This window comes from Silurus aristotelis (genome assembly GCF_946808225.1).
Source record: "Silurus aristotelis genome assembly, chromosome: 21".
NCBI classification, from domain to species: domain Eukaryota; kingdom Metazoa; phylum Chordata; class Actinopteri; order Siluriformes; family Siluridae; genus Silurus; species Silurus aristotelis.
Genome location: NC_139594.1, coordinates 1,782,865 through 1,807,643, shown reverse-complemented (window position 1 = coordinate 1,807,643; position 24,779 = coordinate 1,782,865). Strand labels below are relative to the sequence as shown.

General features: G+C 39.6%; 2 protein-coding genes across 3 annotated transcripts in view; one reads left to right on the top strand and one right to left on the bottom strand.

Moving 5' to 3' along the window:
- The first annotated feature begins 1,675 nt into the window (after positions 1 to 1,675).
- Positions 1,676 to 10,795, top strand: LOC310716870 (NLR family CARD domain-containing protein 3-like). Of its 2 annotated transcripts, none has more exons than XR_014530686.1 (3): positions 1,676 to 1,818; positions 5,209 to 5,325; positions 6,224 to 6,246. XR_014530686.1 is itself a non-coding variant. In XM_083524470.1 (3 exons), exons 1-3 carry the CDS (start codon positions 1,685 to 1,687, stop codon positions 10,382 to 10,384), a joined length of 1,845 nt encoding a protein of 614 aa, XP_083380596.1. In that variant the 5' UTR covers positions 1,681 to 1,684; the 3' UTR covers positions 10,385 to 10,795. The 2 variants fall into 2 exon arrangements, 1 of the variants encoding a protein (XP_083380596.1); XM_083524470.1 differs by lacking the exon at positions 6,224 to 6,246 and adding an exon at positions 8,791 to 10,795 and having other exon boundaries at positions 1,681 to 1,818.
- Positions 10,796 to 14,839: 4,044 nt separating this feature from the next.
- The window catches only part of rims2b (regulating synaptic membrane exocytosis 2b), a 76,840-nt gene continuing 66,900 nt past the window's right edge, over positions 14,840 to 24,779 (bottom strand). Inside the window, 6 exon segments of the mRNA XM_083523883.1 lie at positions 14,840 to 15,765; positions 15,985 to 18,390; positions 18,721 to 18,860; positions 19,032 to 19,133; positions 20,143 to 20,255; positions 20,651 to 20,792. Coding sequence (XP_083380009.1) covers positions 18,184 to 18,390; positions 18,721 to 18,860; positions 19,032 to 19,133; positions 20,143 to 20,255; positions 20,651 to 20,792 — 704 coding nt within the window. The 3' untranslated portion in view covers positions 14,840 to 15,765; positions 15,985 to 18,183.

The following is a 24,779-nucleotide window of genomic DNA, read 5'->3' as shown; positions in this document are numbered from 1 at the left end:
ACTACACTCTTCCTCCTTCAGCTTCCACCATCTTATTCTTCTTATAGTCTTTACTCTCCTCCTCTTCTTCACCTCCAAAACCATCCTACCATCATGTCTCTGCATGTGTGTTCTGAATGTCTGCTGTATACTGTAAGTAAATGAACAAATATTTCATTCATACCAGCCGCTTCCACCAGCCCAGTCTGCCCATAATGTGCTCTGCAGTGCCTTTCCAGTTTTTATTTAAAAACTCATCACTCCCAAGGTAGACACCCACGTATTTAAAACCTCCTTTTTTTCCACACCAGGCCCCCTGGGAGTGTAGACTCCTCACCTCCCCAACTAAAACTGCTTCACTTTTTCCTCAGTTTACTTTTGCTGATGATAAAATTTCAAAGTCTCTTAAAATATCACTTAAAACATTCATCTCGGTCTGAGATCCCACCATTACACGCTGACAGGTAGAGTGAAGCATTAGAGTGTGGAATTTTAAAACCAGTAAGAGGACTTCTCAGATTAATTAAAAGAGGTTTGATTGGTAAAATATCCAACATACATGAGAGGGAACAGCCCTGCCTGATCCCTCTGTACACTCTAAAAGGGGCACATAAACCACCGTTGACCTTCAGTACACTCTCAATTTCACTGTACAACACCCTGATCATGGCTATGAAACCAGGGTTGAACCCAAAGCTTTCCAGCACCTTCCACAAGTATTCATGCTCAATCCGGTCAAAAGCCTTTTCCTGATCTAGGAGAATCAGACCAGTCTTTAAGCCCAATAGCCTGGAGGCAGTACACAGTGCAATGAAACAACGTTCCTCCTGAATCCTGATGCTACATACAACAACAATGACAGAGAACACAGTGTTAAGGATTAGTTAGTGTCCTCAACAAATTAAGGTGTGTGAGGGTGCGTGTGAGTTCCGGTTGTTGAGTTAGTTGAGAAGCCCGATTTTAATTTAGCCTCTTTTATATTTATTTATGTATTTGTATTTCTTTTATAAAAAAAAAAAAAATACAAAAAAGGCACACACACACACACACACACACACACACACACACACACACACACACACACACACGATTATTCCGAGATATTTTACAGATAAAATCTGCTGAGAAATTGGCAACAGGCCAACCGTTCTCACGCTCTGCACATCTACTCGCCCTTCCCCCACACTTGCACAAAGAGAGATGAGGGGGGGGGCATTTCCTTTCCTTTTTATTATTATTATTATTATTAATAATAATTCTTTGCACGGATGTGCATTACGGACACCGAATGTGGGGTTTATGTAGGTGGTGTGATAAGCGATTTAATAAGCCGCAGGTTTTTGCGGTCAATGAACCTCATTAGTTGCAAAATGTTTTTGCAGGTCTTATTAATTATCATCACTTACTTTTACAGCCTTTTGTTGCTGCCATGAATGTTAAAATGACCTGATTTTTCTTTTTTATCTTAAAATGGTCAAATTTGTTCAATTTAAATATTTGGTGTTTTCTATATTCTATTTTGAATAAAATATAGGTTTATGAAATTTGCATCATTGATCATTGCATACTGTTTTTAATGTCTTTTTTGGAATTGGGGTTGTTATGTCATGTGTTCCTATTCATCTGAGGTTGTTTTTACCTGATTTACAACCTTCTAAGGACATCATGTTTGTCTTTTCCAGTTAATGTAATTTAAAAAAATTAAATGTTGTTGTTGTTCAGTCACTCCCAGATAAAGAGACCAGAATACAGATTATCGAGCTGCGTCTCTATGAAGAGTGAGTCATCTATGGACCCTCCCGTTATATACACAGATGAAAAGTCTTTATCTGGACCCAGGTAATTATTTCTAAACCCTTAAACTCTGTAGGACATGGGTGTCAAACTTAAATTCACAGTGGGCCAAAATTAAAAACTGGGACGAAGTCACGGGCCAAACTCAATATTTATTGAAAAGTTTACTGCAATTGTGCATGTTTTCCGTCTCTCCAGATGTGTAATGTTGAACCTTTTCATATGGAAACAAACTTTAGTTTTGCATAAACATTGAATCTGGAACAACCAAAGTTTAATATTATAAACACATGAGAAATTCAATTTTAAATAAAACACACATCAGTGGTATTCGTTTCTTATTATGTCTCTCTCTCTTTATCTATAACCTAATTCCTTTTTAATGTAAATCTTTTTTTCACAGGGCAACAACACACCCAAAAATAATAATAATTTCCTTCAATTAAAAAAAGCAATCTTTTAATTATTACCAGTTCATGCCTTGGAGCAGAAAAAGTGCATAAAGACATCATTCATTCAAGCTCAGTTTACTACATTCTGATTTACTCTGATTGGTTAAAGTCAGATTCCTGCATCTCTTCTTAGATACAAGTGCATCATGTCTGGGTTTAGGCTCTGAGCTGAGCATCATGTCTGGGTTTAGGCTCTGAGCTGAGCATCATGTCTGGGTTTAGGTTCTGAGCTGAGCATCATGTCTGGGTTTAGGCTCTGAGCTGAGCATCATGTCTGGGTTTAGGCTCTGAGCTGAGCATCATGTCTGGGTTTAGGTTCTGAGCTGAGCATCATGTCTGGGTTTAGGCTCTGAGCTGAGCATCATGTCTGGGTTTAGGCTCTGAGCTGATCATCATGTCTGGGTTTAGGTTCTGAGCTGAGCATCATGTCTGGGTTTAGGCTCTGAGCTGATCATCATGTCTGGGTTTAGGTTCTGAGCTGAGCATCATGTCTGGGTTTAGTCTCTGAGCTGAGCATCATGTCTGGGTTTAGGTTCTGAGCTGAGCATCATGTCTGGGTTTAGGTTCTGAGCTGATCATCATGTCTGGGTTTAGACTCTGAGCTGTGCATCATGTCTGGGTTTAGGCTCTGAGCTGAGCATTATGTCTGGGTTTAGGCTCTGAGCTGAGCTTCATGTCTGGGTTTAGGCTCTGAGCTGAGCAACATGTCTGGGTTTAGACTCTGAGCTGAGCATCATGTCTGGGTTTAGGTTCTGAGCTGAGCATCATGTCTGGGTTTAGGCTCTGAGCTGAGCAACATGTCTGGGTTTAGACTCTGAGCTGTGCATCATGTCTGGGTTTAGGCTCTGAGCTGTGCATCATGTCTGGGTTTAGACTCTGAGCTGTGCATCATGTCTGGGTTAAGGCTCTAAACTGAGCATCATGTCTGGGTTTAGACTCTGAGCTGTGCATCATGTCTGGGTTTAGTCTCTGAGCTGAGCATCATGTCTGGGTTTAGGCTCTGAGCTGAGGAAATCCTCAGAATAGAGTGAAGATGTTCATCAGTGAGACTCCTGAGTGGTGTTTTGTTCATCTTCATTAAAGAGAACAGCTACACACACAGATATGTGCTGCCGAACATAGAGAGCATTTGAGCAGCTTGGACACGGAGTTGGAGCAGTGTGTCGGGGAGGAAACATGGAAACTGTGCAGCACACACAGAGTCGTACTTTGACTTGATCGTGTCTCTACACTGGAGTTCAATCAGCTCCATTTGGAGGTTGGTTTGTGCGCTTTCCACTCAACCACAAACGGATTACTGAGCAGTTCAAATCTGCATTTCTGGGCTTTAAAGTCGGTAAAACTCCGGGTAAATTCAGTGCTGATTACGCAGAGTTTCTCAGCGGTCTCGACTGACGCGCCCGCGCACTAACAAAGCATTCTGGGATTTGTAGTATTAGCGGAGCATTCTGGGATTTGTAGTATTAGCGGAGCATTCTGGGATTTGTAGTACTAGCGGAGCATTCTGGGATTTGTAGTATTAGCGGTGTATGCGCTATATACTGGCGGGCCAGCACTAATACACATTTGATATGATCTCGCGGGCCAAATATAATTACACTGAGTTTGACACCCCTGCTTTAGGACATGCGTTTTTTAGTATCCAATTTGGGGAAAGGGGAAAGTGTAAAGCTTGTCTGTATCAGAACTTTGAGAGAAACACATTGCTAATCTGGTGGATCAACATGTATTTGGTTTTAACACATGAAATGTGTGTAAAAATTGTTATTCAATGTTTTGCGCAGGTGGTATTGACTCGAACTTTGTTTACTTAAATTCAGAGCACTGTTAAATTGGCAAAGGTGATGTAAGGCGTGCTCTTGGAGTAATTGTGGTAGACTGTGGTAGGCTGGGCTGTGAAGGTTCACCATTTGTGGATAATGTCTCTCTCTCTCTCTGTGCTTTAATGAAATCCAGAAGTCTTACTTTGTGGTTATTTCTATGCAGGAATGAGCATAACTGCATTATAACCTGAAATGTTAAAAAATAATAATAATAATGTTCTCTGTAAAAACTACTTCTCTCACTCATGCAAGACATTTTTTTTATTCTCTTTTGAGTAAACTATTTGGGGAAAAAAGACTAAAGGCATATTTTGGCCCACAAATGTAAATGAAAAAAATATCTTATTAGAACACACCCACATGATTAGTGTACAAGCCAAACCAAATCTCAGTTAGTATTGACATGTAAAATTCTTGCCAAATGCTACCAGCATGTTGATTTTATCGCTCGTACAACAAACACAGAAGACTTTGATGACACTAACATCTACAGAACAAACGAGGCTGCACCTTGTGCCCACCTCTGCTGTCTGGAACATATATCTGTTATGCTAATCCCAGCATTGAGACCTCGCATTTCTGTGCCAGAAATCAAAGAAATCATGTGTGAACAGTCAATTTCTACTGACCCTATGCACTCACATTGCTGTGAGCAGGAAATGCAAAGATCAGACTTCAATCTGAATTGGACCCAATCCACTATGCCCAAGATCCAATCTGCTGATATCATGTCTTCATCCACCACACCTTATGTCAACAAAATGACAATTGTTGTTAATCAAGTTTGCTGTTGATGCTACTGTTTGTTTAACTGTAGTCAGGTGGACACCACCTGTGTTGTGGATGATGACACTTGGGACAGGGGATCAGCCTGAAGATAATTTAATCCAGAACAGCATGCCTGGTGGGGTTTAGGCCACAAGTGCATATATTATGTGACATCCTTTATTTGTGATTTAAACATGGCCCAGATGCATGTGTTCAGTGGCTGCATGAGGTGGTTCTGAATTCACGTTCTTCTCCTTGAAGCTGGGAGCAAAATTACCATGGGCCAAATACTGGAAAACTGGATTTGATATCACACTGTAGTTGCCTTGACTGAAGATTTGCAGTCATCTGGAGGGTTATGGTGTTAATATTGTGTGTATGTTGTTGTGTAGTGTAACGCAGAAAAAAAGGCCTGACTCACCATCACCCAGCTGTTCTTCAATGAAGAGTGATTCATCTATGGAGATTCCTCAAAATTTTAAAGCTGGAGAGCCTTCATCTGGACACAGGTAATTATTCTTTAAATTGCTCAAAGTATCTAGATTTTTCAGTCCAGAACATTTGCAGAATTCTTGTAGAAAATGTGTAAGAATTAAACATCACTGCATCAGGAGCTATAACAACCAGTTAAATAGTCATATGTGTGTATGCAAGTATATTTCACTATTCATCATTTATTTACAAAACTCTGGATTTGGTGAATAGATTAATAGTGTAGATGATTTTGTGCCTATTGTCTTTGTCATTTTAGCAAAATTACTGCATTCAACTACAAAATCCAATTATTGGAAACAACAATTAAGCATTAAAATAAATAATAATAATAAAAGGAAAAACAAATGACTTCTCTAAACCTTTACAAAATTCATTTTTTTGTACTTATGCATTTTCACCTGCAGGGGGAAATAATTAATTTAACAATTCCTTAAAAAAAAAAAAAGAAGAAAAAAAAAAAAAAAGGGATTTAAATATATTAAAGAAGAAAAAACAAAGAATGCTAAAACAAAAACTTACATGTTGGGTCTTAAATGCACAATTCACAGGAAAATGAAACCCTGATGGCGATTATTCGCTTTAAAAAGTACAGGGGGGAAAAAAGTAGGGAATGGAGACATCTGGTGGACAAAGTGTGCAAAATCTTACAAATCCTGCAAGCACTTAGAACTGCATATCAATGGAACAACTTTAAAAACAATATACTGAGTGGTAAATGGGCAAAAACTTAAGTGGCTAACATTCTGACTTAAAGACTTTGCTGTAATCGATCACAATGGATGTAAAACACTAATTCAATCAATGACAATAAGTGGAAAGAAATTAAGTTTATTGAAATTAAACTTGTTTATGTCCTTTAAAAATGTATTCCAGAAGTAAAATTGTTGATATTGTGTGTATGTTGTTGTGTAGTGTAACCCGGATAAAAAGGCCAGACTCCTCGTCACTCAGCTGGATTTCCTTTAAGAGTGATGAATCTATGGATTTTTTATTTCCTGATTTTTCAGGACACAGGTAATTAATCTCTAAATTAGTCAAAGTATATAGATCTGTTTTATTCTTGTAGAAAACAGAGGGAAATCCTTCTCAGACAAAATTCTTGTTAAGAATTTGAACATGTGAGAGTTAAACATTATTGCATGAAAATGTACAACAGCCAGTTAAATAGTCAAATGTGTGTATGCAATAACAATTTCATCATTCGGAGAAGTGGGTATCATTTATTTATACTCTGAAATTGCTGAAGAGAATACAAGTGTAGATGATTCTGTGTATACTGCATTGACATTTTAGCAGAATTGCTGCATTCAGCTACAAAACGTATCTGGACACTACATTCAATACACTGTATTAATGTAGATTTGTATAAAAATAACAAAAACAAATGTGTGAAATGTAGTTCCTCACTGTCCTATAAACGTTTAAAAAAGAAATAAAACAGACTTTTGTTCCTGAAGTTTGTTATAAAGACCAGATCACTGTGTAGGTGCTAGTGTTTGATGGATATCTTGCAAAATCTTTTGATCCATTTTAGATCAAAGAGAAGGACATTTTTGAATTTTAATTTAGAATTTTAGTTTTTTTTTATATAAATATATATCATGGTCAGTATCACCTATTTGCTAACATTTAAATAGGGACTTAAAACATTAACTTGAATGTTAAAATGATTACTTATTATTATTATTATTATTTTTGTAAATCATTTACGATTCCAAAACTTTTTGCTTGCTTCCAATTGTAAGTTAAAAAAAAAAACATATTTTGGTTTCAGAGTTTTGGACTTCACTGTATATTATATGTGTGTGTATATATAACACATTCCTCTATTGTTGGAAACTAAAAAAAAAAAGGATGCTGGCAGTACTGATGTTCTCCATAGCAATCTATTAACTCTAGTCAGGAGTTTTATAAAAGCTGTCATTTACCATTTTCAGAAGTATTTTTTATTCCCAGTAGGCATCGATTTCCACATATTTGCCTTCCACTTCTTCACTCGTTTCTGTTGGCCAGACCTGTTGTAGTGTTTATATGCTGGCCATACGTTTACTTAGTTCTCTGAGATTTTTGCAGTGCATGATGGTTCTTTTTGAAGACAGGAGGTGAAGCTGGAGGTAGCAGAGCTGAAGATGTTGAGATGTTCGTTGGGAGTGACGACGATGGACAGGATTAGAAATGAGTTTATTAGAGGGACAGTGCATGTAGGACGTTTTGGAGACAAGGTGAGGGAGGTGAGATTGAGATGGTTTGGACATGTGCAGAGGAGGGACATGGGGTATATCAGTAGGAGAATGCTGAGGATGGAGACACCAGGAAGGAGGAAAAGAGGAAGACCAAGGAGGAGGTTTATGGATGTGGTGAGGGAAGACCAGTTGACTTTAAAAGTGCACAGAAACATTTACACTTGCACCAGTGAGAAGAGTAACATCACAGTCTGTGTTTTAGAACAATACTAAGCAGGATAGGCAGAGGCTCTCCAGAGGCTGATGTGATCTCCCAGACCTGTAGTCTGTCTACAGCAAATGGTGCTCTACCAAGTCCATCTGAACTAGGGCTCTTCTCTTTGCTGCAGTCAAGGAAAACTGAAGATCCTGAGAGTAAATTCTTTTTGAAATAGCTCCAGTCCTCAATCAGGAGATGACCAAGATTAAAGCCTGGACCTAAATGTTCAACACCCACCATGACCACACCCACTACCTCAGTCTTTTTGCAAATGCAAAACTGCAATTTTTTTTACGTAAATGAATGCATATATTTTATTAAATAAAAAATATATACAGAGGGACAGAAGGAAAACTTTGGGTTGTGCAGGTTTCGGTATTTGACTAACTCAGGAGAATGTTGGGAGGCAGCACTCTGTTGAGTAGGATGGTGATGTTTAGAAAGTACCTGTGCTGGAGTCAGTTAGTGGTGATGGTCCTGTAGGGTGATGAGTCCTTGTGAGTGGTGGGAGAGGTCATCTAAAAGGCTGGCTGCTTTGGGTATTGTACAAAATCAAAATAGTGTGTAGAGAGATCCTGGTAATCTTTGTTTTCAGATGTTCCAACAACCTGCTGTAGGTTCTCATGGAAAGAGAACCTACAGTGGTGACACAGCAGGTCAGGATGCTCTGTTTTGCCCCTCTGTAGAATGTTAACACATTAAAATCTGTTGCATTTTGCAGCTGATATCAGATTTAAGTATAGATTGTGTTAAGTATAAATCTTAGGTGTTTTATTATAATAGAAGTGGTACAGAATCTTATTTTGGTTGTCCACAGTGTCCTGCATGGGGATGGAAACAGAGATGAACAGATCTTTGAAGATCCAGGGTAATATCATGACTATGACATTCTGTTACAATTTCTTTTAATTATTTACTTGTTAATCAAACTTTATTTCTAGAGACTGATCAGATTCTCTAAAATATACACTATACTTTACACAAAAATAATTTTTTTTCACTTGATGATGTCGCAACATGATCCTTTCATATCACAGGTGTGGATCTTCATCTTCTGTAACTGAAGTTCAGAAGAAATGCAAATTAAACCTAATTAAGAGGTTTCAGCACTTGAATGAGGTGATAACAGAGCAGGGAAACCCAACACTTCTCAGTGAGATCTACACAGATCTCTTCATCACAGAAGGAGACAGTGGAAAAGTCAATAAGGAACATGAGGTGAGACAGATCGAGGCAGCATCCAGGAGAGCAGCAACAGCAGAAACACCTATCAAATGCAGTGAGATCTTTAAGCCCTTATCTGAAGAAGACAAACCCATCAGGATCGTTCTGACAAAGGGAGTCGCTGGCATTGGAAAAACAGTCTCTGTGCAGAAATTCATTCTAGACTGGGCTGAAGGGAAAACAAATCAGGATTTCCTGTTCATATTTCCACTTCCTTTCAGAGAGCTCAATCTGATGAAGAATCAAAAACTGTGCCTGGTGGAGCTTCTTCACTTCTTTATAAAGGAGATAAAAGAACTAAATATTTCCAGACTGGACAAAGTTCTGTTTATTTTTGATGGTTTGGATGAGTGTCGTTTCCCTCTGGATTTCCAGAACACAGTGAGATTGTGTGATGTAACTGAACCAGCATCAGTAGATGTTCTGCTGATAAACCTGATCAAAGGAAACCTGCTTCCCTCTGCTCTCATCTGGCTCACCTCCAGACCAGCAGCAGCTGATCAAATCCCCCCTGAGTGTGTAGATCGAGTCACAGAGGTACGAGGGTTCAATGACCCTCAGAAGGAGGAATATTTCAGGAAGAGAATCAGTGATCAGAGCCTGAGCAGCAGAATCATCACACACCTGAAGTCATTAAGAAGCCTCTACATCATGTGCCACATCCCAGTCTTCTGCTGGATTTCAGCCACTGTTCTAGAGAGAATGTTGGGTGAAGCAGAGAGTGGAGAGATCCCCAAGACTCTGACTCAAATGTACACACACTTCCTCATCATTCAGACCAACTTCATAAAGAAAAAGTACACAAAGAGCCAAGAGGCAGATAAAGAAATGGTTCTGAAACTGGGGGAACTGGCTTTTCAGCAGCTGATGAAGGGCAACCTGATCTTCTATGAGGAAGACCTGATGGAGTGTGGCATTGATGTGACAGAAGCATCAGTGTATTCAGGTGTGTGTACAAAGATCTTCAGAGAGGAGTTTGGGCTTCACCAGAGTAAAGTGTACTGCTTTGTTCATCTGAGCATTCAGGAACATCTCGCAGCTCTGTATGTGCACCTGAAATTCATAAAGAAGAAGAAGAATGTTCTTCAGCGGAGTCTGTTGTCTAAACTGTTGGTGCTGCTAAAAAAAAAGACAATCTTGGATGTACACACGAGTGCTGTAGATCAGGCTCTACAGAGTAAAAATGGACATCTGGATCTTTTCCTTCGCTTTCTTCTGGGTCTCTCACTGGAGTCCAATCAGATCCTCTTAAAAACCCTGCTAACACCAACAGGAAGTAGTTCTTACCGAAAGCAGGATACAGTTCATTACATTAAGCTGAAGATCAGAGAAAATCCCTCAACAGAGAAAGCTCTCATTTTGTTCGACTGTCTTCGTGAACTAGAGGATCCTTTCCCAGAAGAATAAATTCAGCACTACATGTAAAAAAGCAGAGAAAAGTTAAATACCGAAGTATAATTTGAGGTTTTAAAGTCATACAGTATCTTACAAAAGTAAGTGCACCCCTCACATTTCAGCAACTATTTTAGTATCTTCTCAAGGGACAATACTATAGAAATAAAACCTAGATATATTTTAGAGTATCAGTGTGCAGCTTGTGCACCGGTACAGATTTACTGTCCCCTAAAACGAACTCAACATTCACACATTATTGTGCAAATTACTGCAGCAAAAGTGAGTCCACCCTCAGTGATAACAGCTGTACGTGGTGTAAACGTGCAAAGCCACACGTCCTCTTCATCATCTTCATGTTTTTGTCTGCTTGACAGAAACCATGCAAATTTGTGTATCTTGTATTTGGATCTTGTATTAGATCACATTTGGTCATTTGAGATTTGAGGGCTACCAGTTTGCTACACACTTCTGAAATAACAAATTTGCTCAATTTACCTTTAATTATATGTTATTATTAATAATTAATGATATTCATCTATATAAGGGGGTCAAACTCAATTTCACAGGGGGACAAAACTCAAAGCACACTTGAGGTCGCGGGCCGAACAGGATAAATATTTATTGAACACACTAAAACTAAATGTTTTTTTAACATAAATATGAATAAAAACAGACAGGAATATTATTCCAGAATAAATAAACTTAAACTTTATATAAATGTAAATAAATAACTCTCCATAAAAATATCTCGTCAAAATTATACAAGTTGGAAATATGAACATGCTGCGAAAAAACCCTGAACAAATCAATAAAAATTGTGTTTTTAAGTAAACGTTCAAATAACAACAAATCAAAACAATCAGATTTCTTTGATCTTATGCCATTTTATAAAAAATAAACTTAAAATTTAAATAACTTAAAATATTCTGCTCTCCATCAAAATATCTCCAGTCAAACACCAGACGTGTCACAGCTTCATCATGCAGCTCTTCAGAAACTCTCCCTCAGTAAATAACCTGCTGATGAGACTCTGATTTCTCCTCTGTTTTCACACCAGCTTCACTTTGTGATTTTTCTCTGGTGAAAAACGTCTGCTGAAATGTCAGATTCTTCTTCAACTCTTCTACTTTCTGGATCTTCTGCTCTGCATTCAGGTTCTTCAGCTTCTCCTGATGTTTTATATCGTAGTTCAAAACCTTAATTACAGTCACATTCACTCCACTAATAACACACACGTGTTTACCGCCAGTGTCAGTAAACATCTACTCAGAGTCAACTTTTCTCTTCACCACTGTGAGGCGCTGTTTCACAATAACTGTACAATAGGGTTAAATACATCAACAGAAGCTCAACTTGATTGACGCTGGAATGTTCTCAGGTAGTCTAGTGTTCAGTAAGACGGCTGAAGCGCTGCATTATGGGATCTGTAGTTTGTGTTATCAGTGCTTCATATTCGCCGGGACAATAATAACTATAATAATAGATCTTTATAAAATCATCTCTCGGGCCGGATATAATTGTACATCGGGCGGATGTGACACTGAGTTTGACACTGCTGATCTAGGTAAAGACACTGATCATGTTCATGATTTCTCACAATAATGATCAACAATTATTTTAAGCACCTGTGGGGATCCTCAAGCGCCATGTGTCTAACATCCAGCAGCTCCATGATGTCATTATAGAGGAGTGGAAGAGGATCCCAGGAACAACCTGTGCAGCTCTGGTGAATGTCATGACCAGGAGGATTAAAGAAACAACAATAAAGCAAATGAAAGCAAAATAACGATGGCGCTCAAACAAAATATTCACAATTTGGACACAGTTTTGACACGTTCACTGAGGGTGTACTCACTTTTGTTGGCAGTTATTTAGACTATAATGACTGTAGAGAAGTACAGATTTACTGTCCGTACAAACTGCACATTGATACTCTAAAATATATGCAAGTTTTGTCCCTCGAGAACTTATAATAGAATGGTTGCTGAAATGTGTATTTACTTTTCTGAGATACTGTAGGCAGAATGAGAACAGGGTCATCTGGAACTTGGTCATCAAAAACACCAACCAAGGTGGAATGATAATGACAGTTATGACAATAGCCAAACTTAACCAAACATGAAACACAAATACAACAAGAAGTAACATATCAATTACAAAAGGGGCAGAAGCTGAGCAGGAAGACAAAAACTTAAGAGAAAAAGAACATCTCAATATTGAAGGTGGACAAGGCAGGAGAATAGGGACACGAACTCGGAAAAAGAAACACAAGAAAAGACAAAAACTGTTAAAGATCAAGGCACGGGAATAATCTGTAAAAAAAAATTATAGTATTTGTGATAACATCATGACAGAACCTAAGCAAAACGACTGGACAAGTGACAAAAGAATACTACAAGGAACATCAAGACAAGCAAACATGGAGATACTACAGGACACGGCAATAAACCAACAAGAACACAAGCAAAAATGGATTACTTAAATACACACCAAACTAACAAGGAGCAGGTGGAAAACATCAGGACACAGCTAGAGAATAGGGAATAGGGAAAATGAAGCACAGTGGCGGCGTCTGGTTGCAAAATAAAAAAACAGAAGCACAGTCAACGAATTCACCCAGATCCTGACAGCATTTTAGACGAGGTTCTTCTGAGGCTCCTGCCTGTAGTTTCAGCATTCAGAAAGGCAGAGTAAGTGCTCCTGAAGATAAGTGTCTGAGCAAGAACTTAAGATTTATATATTGTACATTGTAAATGTGGCATGTGTTTGTTTTTCTTTTAGGTTTATTCATTGTGATCTAAATGAGAACGGCTGTTTGAGCTTTTGGCCTCAGCTCTGTCTCCTCTAATGAAATCGGAGACTCAGGAGTAAAGCTTTCTTTGCTGGACTGGAGAATCCTAACTGTAAACTGGAGATCCTGAGGTAAGTTCATCTTTGAGTCATATGAGTCCTGCTCCGCAGTTCCCCCTAGGCTACAAACCCTTGTGAGGTTATCTGCAGCGTTTCGAGGTGAATCTACATTTTACCATGAATATGTGTTAGTTAGATGTTGATCGATTTGTTAAACTCATCCAAACAACGGCTTTGAAGCTGCATTCATTGGATATTAGATTCATGCAGACATTTCAGCCAGACCACTGATTTCCATGCAGACTTCATGTCCCTCTACTCTTTAGTCTGGAATGTGTGGTGTCCATGGTTTCCAAAAAGAAATACAAATTTTGCTTCATCTGACCACAGAACAGTTTTCCACTTCACCTCAGTATATTTTAATGAGCTTCGGCCTGAAGAGGATGGTGGTGTTTCTGGATCATGTTCATGCATGACTACTTCTTTGCATGATAGAGATTAAACCTGCCTTTGTGGATGACATGCTTGTGTTCAGAGTGATATCTGGAGGTGTTTATGAGCCTGTGCAGTGATTTCTATTACAGAACCATGGCTGTTTTAAATGCAGTGCAGCCTGAGGACCTGAAGATCACAACCATCTAATATTGATTCTCACCCTTGTCGATTATGCACAAAGATTTCTCCAGATTCATTCAAACTTTTGATGATGATAAGTTCTGTAAATGATGAGATATTCCATTGTTTTGCAATGTTTTGCTCCACCCATCTTTACTTCTGGGAGACTCTGACTCTCTAAGATACACTATTTATACCCAATCATCTTACTGACCTGCTCATGAGATTTCTATGAAAAGGGTTTTATGTAATGCATATGAGCATAAGGTACCAATTACATGCCAGTTTGAGTGTTTCATGATGCGTAAGGGAGGAAAAGCTGTTGTTCTGTTTTGATGTTCTTGTGCTTGGTGCTCAGCAGCACCAGTCAGAGAGCAGCAATTTAAAGTTATGCTAAGCCATGTATGTGATGTCCATCGTCTAAATGCATGTTTCTTCACCCTGGCAGTGTATAGTTTATAAAGACTAGTGAAAGAAGCACCAATGATCTTCTCAGCACTTCAGACCCGTTCTTTGTGGTCCTCTAATATGGTAGATAAACCAAACCAAGCGGAAATAATAACTACACAGCTGAAGGTGAAGTCTAAACCTGCGTGTTACAGTAACTGTAAATTGTTGACTCTCAAAAGTCAAAAAATCTTAATTTTTCTTGTGATTTTAATATCAGTAACAAACCTGTTTCCATGTGATCAGTACTTAATTATTTGGAGTATTCGAAGCAGCATCATAACCGTAATAATAATAATAATGATAATAATAATAATAATAATAATAATATTATTAATAATAATTAATTATAACAGCGTGGACGTGTGCCATTGCCTCAAATCAATATTGTTATTATCCATGATGCTGCCTCGAGAACATGCTCTTACGCCAAATACCTGCTTTATCACCATCTAACCAGTCTGCACTTTGTCTTGTGTTCTGATCTGTTTCAGGTCCACTGAAATCAACAAAAATGGCAAAAAAAATCTAAATAAAAAAAATAAAAAAAACAACCACAGAATAAAATTGTATTTATTTTTTTCTCAAAACAAGAAAACAATTAAAAATTGTGTGGCAATTTTTCCATTTTCAGTCTGTGACACCAGTCTGCACCGTCTCTCTTTTTTTTTTTTTTCTTTTAATCCTTTTCTCTTTTTATAATATTAAAATAAAATATACTTGCAACCTCAGAAAGCAACTTCTGTTGAATATAAAATTTTCTCGAACATCCATTTGAACGCCGTCTGACCAGGTCTCCAGTGCAAAAGTGTGGCTTTGCTTTAAAATCACTTGGAGTCGCCTGGTTTTCAAAGGAGAAATGAAAAGCAAAAAAAATATGAAATGGGCGAAAAAAAAAGCGTAAACGGCTGGAGGAACCGAGAGCCGAGCTTCAAGTCCACATGCACAGACCTCTAACTCTCACATCTGTCCATCTTTTTCTGTAAAACACATGCTATAAGCTAGAAGTCAGTCAGTAATATTTTTCATCATGCCTGATTCCGGATGAGCGAATAATGAAAGGAGGGAAAATAAATAAAGAAAGAAAAGGAAGTGCACAACACAGTGCTCAACATGGCAACCTCTGAAGTGCAGTTCAAATTCCAATTCCATTGAATTAAAAAACATTTCTGTATTTATATTTTATAAATATTTTATACCGTATTTTCCAGACTAGAAGTCAGAACCTTCTAAAGTCTGCATGGAGAAATCGAGCTTGTTTCGGTTTTGTTCAGTCTTCGTACATGTAATACTCAATAACATGGATTTTATTGTTGATGATTTGACATAGTCTGGGGTTGATTGGTAAATCGAAGCTCATCCTGGAACTGTTGTCATAGCAACAGGTCCGGAATCTCAAACCTGCACAGGAGCAGGATTGTTTTACATGAACGAGATCAGGACTCGATCACTGATTTATGAGTGGAGGAGAAACGGAACGTCTGCGCCAGTTATTTTCATTCCATTTTTACAAGAAGATCCTGTTGTGAAAGAGGCAACATCGAGAAGCGTATATGGAGATCATTCTGAATTCAAAGTGGGATCGACTAAAACCTCCAGCTGATGGTTTTTTTTAAAGAGTGAATCATTGCCTTTGTTCATTAAAAGTTTGACTCGTAGTGTACAGTATAAGGAGTAAAAAAAATAAGCATGAAAAATACACACCGATCAGCCATAACATTATTAGCACTTGAGCTACAGGAACTCGTCTGTTGGATCCGACCACACGTCCAGCCTTCGCTCCTCACGTGCATCAATGATCCTCGTCCCCCACGACCCTGTCGCCGGTTCAACACTGTTCCTTCCTTGGAGCACTTTTAATAGATTCTGACCACTGCAGACCAGGAACATCTCAAAAGAGCTGCAGTTTTGGAGACACTCAGACCCAGACGTCTAGACGTTGTCTAGCTCGCCCATATTTCCTGCTTTCCACATCAACTTTGAGGACAAAATGTTCACCTGCTGCCTAATAAATAAATCCACCCACTAACAGGTGCCATGATAAAGATCATCAGTGTTCTTCACTTCACCGCTCAGAATGTTTTAATGTTCTAACATCAGAATGTTACGTCTGATCGGTGTGTAACACAGGAAACACTTACATTTCATTTCTCAGCAGCTTCCTGCCGGGTCTCTCTGCTCGTTTTTTGGAGATGTCGAGGTGTTCCCTAGCCTTTTTAAAAAGACTATCGAATTCTTTAATGATAACGTACATTATGCTCCTCAGCGGTAAAAAAAACAACCACACTTGTGCACTCATTGGTTATTGTATTTCACTGAGCAGCCAATCACAGCATTGTCTATCACAGTTTTTATTCTCCATATACTCTACAAATCCTTCCCAAGCACTGCGTGAACATGCGCTTATCTCCAAAAACTCAACCCTACTGTACTGATCAACTGTGCTCGAAGAACCTAACTAGCCAGAACATAAACCCCACATCTGATCCGAGACGAGGTGAGCGATGTAGGAGGAACCTGTGCTTAGCAGCTTCAGAGTCAAATCACAGCTTCTAGTCTGGAAAATTTGGTATTCGTTTTTTTTTTCTCGTTTGTTTGGAAATGGGTTTTATTTCTCCCAGGCCACATGGTTTCTGCTCTGCAAGAGAATACAGAAAAACAACATCTTCATCTCAGTCCCTCTGGTTTGTAACACATGCACTGGAGATTTCTCTTCGCTGAGTTGGATAGAAATCATTAAAAAAACAGGCTCTTCTTTTGTTTTTTTGTTTTTTTCTGTAGCAGCCTCGAAGAAAATCTTTTTATATATATATATATATATATATATATATATATATATATATATATATATATATATATAGAATTTGCATTCATGCAAAAAAAAGAAAAACTGAAATGTTTCTCATGACTTTAATACAGTACATCACCGAAAATAGCATCGTACCCGAGCGCAAAGGAGTTCCCTCGTTCGGTTTTTAGTATTTGTGTAAAAAAAATTTTTTTTTTAAATGATGAATCGTTTCGAATCTTGAGGAAGTGCAGTAAGGCTTCAGATGTCCTTCTCAGCTTCTTCTCATGTTCTTTTTCTCTTGGTAGTTCACTCATGGCTTTTGTGTGTGTGTTTTTTTTCCCCTCCATCCCAACCTGAGGATGGAGAACACAGAGTTCCTTTTGCATATGAAACAGAACATCATTTAAAACCTTACGGTCGCCATCATTCTCTTGACCTCAAACGAAATTGGCTTCATTTTTGTATTGTTCTGGATTCATCCGTTTGTAATGAATGTTCATTTGCTTTTGTGCAGGTTTTTTTTTTTTCCTCCAAACTTCTGGAGTAAAAACAATGACATGAAACAGAACAAGTTCATCATCCCTCGTTCAAAAACAGGACTCTTTTGGGGTTTTTTTGTTTGTTTGTTTTCTTCGTCCTCACAGAGGGTCATTTTTGCTTCATCGGGAGAAGCAGCCACGCACGGTGTTTTGGATTTTCGGAGCTCCACCATACCTCTCTGCTCTTCTCCTTTTTTGGTCCACATGGCTTTTTGTAGATTTTTTTCTTCTCCTTGTCATCCGTGTGAAAAGGAGACAAATCAGCCCAAGGTTGGAGACTTTCCATCCCAGAACGATCTCTTTTGTTTAACCAGACACAATGCTATTTGTCTTCTTCTGTCTGGAACCTCTGAGCTGTCTGTCTGACTGTCTGTCTGTCTTCTTTCTGTCTGTCTGTCTTCTCTTTGTCTGTCTGTCAGTCATTAATGATGCTCGACCCCAAATGCTCGTCTCCTGTGTCTCCTCATTTCCTTGTTTCTCTTTTGGCAGCAGGAAGAAGGCAACACGTTCTTGCTCTCGGTTTTCCCGCGGGACGCAGCGTGAAGCATGCAGAGGACGTCTCGGTGCCGTTATGAGCGAACGCTTGATTTCCCGGCTGCTCTTTCAGGAGCTTTACTGCTCAAAGGGGCCAGCGTCGGATCCACCAGCGAGGTGGGGGGGAACAGTTTGTACCAACCGATCACCATGTTTGTGAGCTCCAAGTCATCCAGCAGGATCTGAGCTGCACCCATGAACGACTTGTGGTCCATACGGCCGTAATCCCCCCACACGATGATCTGAAAAACACCCGTTTAGAGTTTAATGTTAACGGAAGAGATTCAGTATAAACATCATGCAAAATCTTTTATAGGATTACAGGAGGGTCCTGGATCGAGTGTTCTAACTTATGTTTAAGCTGAAGAAGAAGCTGTGGAGTCAAAACATTCAGGTCGTGTGTGTGTGTGTGTGTGTGTGTGTGTGTGTGTATGAGGGCTTCCTGGGACTGCAGTTTGGTTTTCTTGGTTCTTTTTTCAGTAATTAGGTTCTCACGACTGTTTAATAGTAAAGTATGTGTTTACAGTCACTTAAAATGTTTCTTCATGAAGAATTTTGTGTGTGAGGTTCACCTGTAAAACTTTTCCCTCAGGACTCTCCTCAAACTGCAGCTGCTGCTGATACAGAGGGTCCAGTGTTTTCCTTGCCAGACGTGTCTTCTTCTTGTTTACACACTTCCCGTTGTCCAGTAAATACACTTTCACGTACGGAGCTGAAGAAACAAGTCAACAGAACACTGCTTTCAACTACAACTAGGCGACATCATGGAACAGCTGGATGTGGACTGATCTTTCAGTACATTTCAATTTAAACAGATGTTCATTACTCTCCAGCTACACCTCACAGTGCCTCACAGAACAAGGATTTAATACTGATTTATCACCTGGAGTCTGTTTGTTGCCCGGTTTTCCCACCAGACCTCGAGCACGAATCACCTCCACGTCCAGACGCTCTTTCCTGTGCACCATGCCGATCTGAATGTCACCTGAACAAATGTCGAAAAAGTTTAAAACAAGACTTCACCAGGCTCCATTACTGAGATCCAATTTCACTGGTGACTATGGTACTATGACGGGGAAAGGGAGAGAGGGAGCTGATATGATGGAGAGTAGAAAGGTAGAGATGTTATGTGGAAAGGGAGTAAGAGCAGGAACATTGGAGGTGTTTAAACTGTTCTATCATGGTGTGGATGGAAAGAGAAATGGTGTAGGGGGGATTCTGAAGGAAGAGTACAGTAAGAGTGTAGTGGAGGTGAAGAGAGTTTCTGAAAGGGTTTTGATCGTGAAGCTGGAAGTTGAAGGCGTGATGATAAATGTGATCAGTGTTTATGCTCCACAAGTGTGTTGTGAGATGGAGGAGAAGGAAAGATTCTGGAGTGAATTAGATGAAGTGGTAGAAGGTGAACCTAGAAATGTAAGATTGGTGATTGGGGCAGACTTTAATGGTCATGTAGGTGAAGGGAACAGAGGTGATGAGGAGGTGATGGTAGGTATGGTTTTAAGGAGAGGAATGTGGAAGGGCAGATGGTGGTAGATTTTGCTAAAAGGATGGAAATGGCAGTGGTGAACACGTATTTTAAGAAGAAGAAGGATCATAGGGTGACGTATAAGAGTGGAGGAAGGTGCACACAGGTGGATTATGTTCTATGTAGGAGATGCAACCTGAAGGAGATTGGAGACTGTAAGGTGTTGGCGGGGGACAGTGCAGCTAGACAGCATCGGATGGTGGTCTGTAGGATGGTTTTGGAGTTGAATAAGAAGAATAAGATGGTGACATCATAATAGCAGGTGAAAGAGGAAGACCAAGGTGGAGGTTTATGGATGTGGTGAGGGAAGACATGGAGGTAGTTGGGGTGAAAGAGGCAGATGTAGAGGAGGGGGTGTATGAAGACGTGTAGGGTGTATGATCCGCTGTGGTGCCCCCTAATGGGAGAAGCCGAAAGAAGACGAAGAAGAAGAAGAAAAATATATATGTTCAGAAGAAGCATCTCTTACCCATTGGGGGTGTGGCCAGGGTCTGTCTCCCAGCGAGTTGGGCGGGGCCTAAACCATCCAGGAACTCTGTGAACTGACTGTCTCTTGATATTTTTACGCCGGGGAAAATAAGACTGGGGACAAATCAGAGGGGACAAAAACTATTAGTGTAATGCTGAAAGATGTGTGTGTGTGTGTGTGTGTGTGTGTGTGTGTGTGTGTGTGTGTGTGTGTGTGTGTGTGTGTGTGTGTGTGTGTGTGTGTGTGCACTTTTAAGATGATTCTGTCCAGAAGGCCGATATTAAATATTAATATTCTGCTCTGGTCCAATGAGAAGAGCTGAAGATAATTGATTGGTCTGAGTAATAATGTTAGTAATAATCAATAATGATTAATATTACAGCTGAATAATGGAGTCATTAGAACCACTGCGATATTATATTTGATAGCAGGACACATTTGAATCATTTGGAGAAATAAATAAGGGATGTACTGTAGATTTTTTCCCTGAATGGTGGATTGAACATACTTTCCGGGTTTGAGCTTCTCCCCCTCCTCAGCCGTGTCTCTGCTCAGCTGCCGTGTCATCCTGCTCTTCATTTCGATGGCCAAACCCGTCTCTACACTCCTCTGAATGGCCAAACGTGCCGGCTTCTTCTTCTTCCCATCGTCTGTGAACGAAAAACATGAAGAGCCGTATTCATAGTGAGTGATGATTTGTGTAAAAGTCCAGGAGGACCATCAGATCAGGATTATGAGACGGTATTGTGCTTTTATATTTAATATTATGTATAATATTAAATATATATTAATAGACTTCATTATTTCCCTCCTCAAACTCCTCAAAATGTCAAGCTCTGAAGATTTCTTTTATTCTACCTAGCAGCACCACCTACTGGTTAAACGTTGTAATATCATGTTAAACATGTTTCCATGTAAAATAAATTTTTGCCAAAGGTTTATCAAATTTTCAGTAGTAGTAATAAATTATATTTGTTAAGTATCTTCCAATCACTAAAAATGTAGTATTAGTAACAGTATCAATAGTAGTATTGGTAACAGTATTAATAGTAGTATTAGTAACAGTATTAATAGTAACAGTAGTAGTAATGCACATGCCCACAAATATTTGTGAAACATGACATGACAGTTTCCTGTCCCTACCTGTGCTGTTCCCATTAAACAGACTGACGCAGGTGAAATAAACAGCGAGAGACTGGACTGAAACTGAGACACTCTGCTTGATGTGTGAATGCTTCACTCTGATCTGCCTCATCGTCATACCCTGCTTACCCTCACACACACTCCCGCAACAACCACTAACACACGCGTCCTGTCCAGTCCTGCCGCTGAGCTCTCTATCAAGTGAGAGTTAGATGAGTGTGTGTGTGTGTTTGTGTGTGTGTTTATCAGTTTATTTATTTTCTACAGAAAGGAAAGATGGGAGGAGACAGAATTTATCAGCCAATCAGGAGTGGATTTAGTGATATGCCTTTTCCACAGAAGAGATAGTGTACACACACACACACACACACACACACACACACACATTAATGTTTACTGAGCACCTCCATACCCTAATCTACAAAATGTTAACGAAAGAAGTGCCAGACATCGGAGCTTCCGAGGAGTTTGTAACTTATCAGTGTTTATTCAGACTCTTCCTGGGAAACACATTAACCACTGATACATGGCCAGAAACACAGACATCACTTCTGGTTCTCAGGCTTCCTCAACGGCCCAGCAGCATCGTAATGCAGGGATTTGAACCCATGACCTTCCAATCAGAAGTCCAGCATCTAATCTACTGAGCTATCTTTTACATTTATATCATACATACAACTGGGCACTTATACTGTTAAGGGCCTTGGGCCCTCGAGTTACAGTCCAGTGTGGCTGGGATTCGAACTCACGAAAGTCCGATGCCTTTACCACTAATCTACCACTTTGGATGAGGTCTTCTGCCCTATCACATGGTTAATTTGGCCACTCTGGCTTTCTGCTCCCTCTGATTTGTCTGCTGGAGTTCAAATGAACAGATACACCTGGGCAGGTTGTGTCCAAATACTTTTGAAACCATGAAAATGAAGGGACTGGGAACAATAATTTGGAAAATGGCTGCAGTTTGATCTCAGTTGGTTTACAAAATAATACTGGCAGTGATATTTTTCTAATACACTGAGTTTCCTGTATTGCCCAAAATATAGAGTGACCATTTTTAACTACTAAAGAGGAAAAAATAAACAGTGTCAATTCATCACACACAGCAGAATAAAAAAACACAAGTCAAGGAATATACACAATCGCTACACACTCGCTACCCACTCATCTTTCCCCGGCATTGAAGTCGTCACTAAGCCCGTGCTGAGACCCTCACGCTAACCCCACTGCTGTGTTTATAAGAATCGGTGCACTCAAAGCGCACTTTCACTACACCAGAAGAGAAACTCTGGGTTTGGGAAAGGTCAGAGTTATTTTGGATGTTTGTGGTTGACTTCCCAGGAAGAGCTGAAAGAAATAGCATGGTATCATCTGCGTGAAATTCTTTCCCAGTGCAGCCTCTGTGATCGAGAAGGAAACATGTTCCAGTTGCTATTTTGATCCTTTCTCTCGAATCTGCTCTTCAAACATCACTGAAGGCTTTAACTTCAATGTCTGTGCTGGGAAGTGAACAGTTTTTTCCTATGAAGAACCAAATATCAAAGTTGACTGAGAGCCATGAGCCGAAAGTACATGTGCATTATAAGAGACGGCATAACCGAGCCCCTTTCTCTCTGTCTGCCGACTGTCCGTCTGTCTGGCTACTTTTCTGAGACTGTAAGTTTGTCTCTAATGGGCGAGTCAGTTGCGACTGTGGTGAAGGAAAAACTCCCTAACAAGGCATGAGGAAGGAACCTTGAGAGGAACCAGATTTAAAAGGAAACCCGTCCTCATTTAGACACAAAATGTCCATTCATTACAGTTCCATCATTGTTAAAGTGGGCGATTAACGTATGGTCCTGAGCACATTGTGGTAGACTGTTGATATCAATTACAGTCTAAATCCAAAGATCTGAAAGCTCCATACCTACATTCTGGATTCTACACAAATAGATTTCTGTAAATTTCAGTCTGAAACATACAGACCACATGAAGGTGACCCATAATGAGCTTCTGCAGCAGTCCAAAACAACAGAAACACAACACACAACCCAATCACTGTGGTAAAAAATTGTTAGAATTATTAGTGAAACACGCTTGATCTCATCGACACGTGAGATTGAAGGATTAGACTCCCACCATCCCAAAAAAACTTCTTTGCCCCCAGCAGGCATCAGTGGGGGTCTCGGTTTGACGGAAGAAGAGCTTCGGGCCCCAAAGTTTCGTAACGATTTCTCAGTAAGCTCTTTTTATTCATCTGTTTATCTTTAATTTGTCAAAGCATACTGGAGAAGTAGCCAATCAACAAAGGGCAACAAGACACAGGAGATGTTCCTGAAAAATCATCAAGCATCAACCTTCATATCCTTCATGCCCTCCCCGTTTCCTGTAGGTTTGTGGGTTAGAAGTCTTCGAGATCCTTCGATTTTAGGTTTCTTCTTTCCTGCCTTTAGGCATTCTCATTTCTTTTCTCCGAATTATTGATCATTTCTCTTTAAATCCATGCTGAGTTTCCTATTGAATCTGCAACATCTGAGTGACTTCAGACTTCAGACTTCACATTTGGGCTCTGAAGCATCTTTACAGTTCGCTCGTTGTGGTGATAGCACATGTATTTTAACACCAGGTCCTGAATAAACCAGTGGATTTCACCTTCTGGACTACAAAAACAGTGAACTTTGTTGTGCTCAGAAAATAAATCATGAGCTAATCTGCTGAGAGGGTTGCCATTCACTTGGAATCCCTCGCACAAATTTGTATCTAATGACACGTATTTCGTATGAAATACGTGTGTATCAAAATTAATATTGCTCCATCTCAGTTTTCTAGAGCAAATGTGCCTTCAGAACTACCGTTCAGCCCTTCAGCACATTTATTCAGCGTTCAGCAAAAACACCACTCAGCAGCTTCACTAATGGAACTTCTCTCAAACTGCTGAGGTGTACAGAAATACGACCTAAGAACCTCCAAACAGACATTCGGAACATCAGAACTTCCCAGCGATAGGTGTTCTGAACTTATACTCTGAACTTCAGAACACTTGGGTGGAAGTGCACTAGTAACTCCTTCTCAGATATTCCGAACAGCCAATCAAAACTTCGGAAAAAACATCTAGGAATTTTTAAACAACTTTTCATCAATGTTCCCTCATTACATGTACAGCATTTGGGGCAGTGTCCAGAGTGGTAGCTTAGTGCTTAAGGCTTTGGACTTTGGCTTTAAAGAGGTTCAAATCCCAGCTACACCAAGTTGCCACTTCTGGGCCCCTGATCAAGGCCCTTAAGCCCAGAGCTGCTCAGTTGTATGAATGAGATCAACTGTAAGTCACTTACAATTATCTCTTTTATACACCTGAGCAGTTCAGAGTTAAGTGGTTACTAATCAGAAGGTTGTGAGTTCAAGCCCCAGCACCACCATGATAACTTGAGCAAGGCCCTTAAAGAAAGTGCTGTAATGTATATGTGGCAAGTAAAAGCCTCTCTTAAGGGCCATACTCAAGGGCCCAGTGATTTTGCTAT

Coding starts and splice junctions, on each gene's coding strand:
- LOC310716870 (XM_083524470.1), top strand. CDS start 1,685: ATGTTGTTGTTGTTCAGTCACTCCCAGATAAAGAGACCAGAATACAGA. Junction 1,819..5,208: donor AAGTCTTTATCTGGACCCAG/GTAATTATTTCT, acceptor GTTGTTGTGTAG/TGTAACGCAGAAAAAAAGGC. Junction 5,326..8,790: donor GAGCCTTCATCTGGACACAG/GTAATTATTCTT, acceptor TTCATATCACAG/GTGTGGATCTTCATCTTCTG.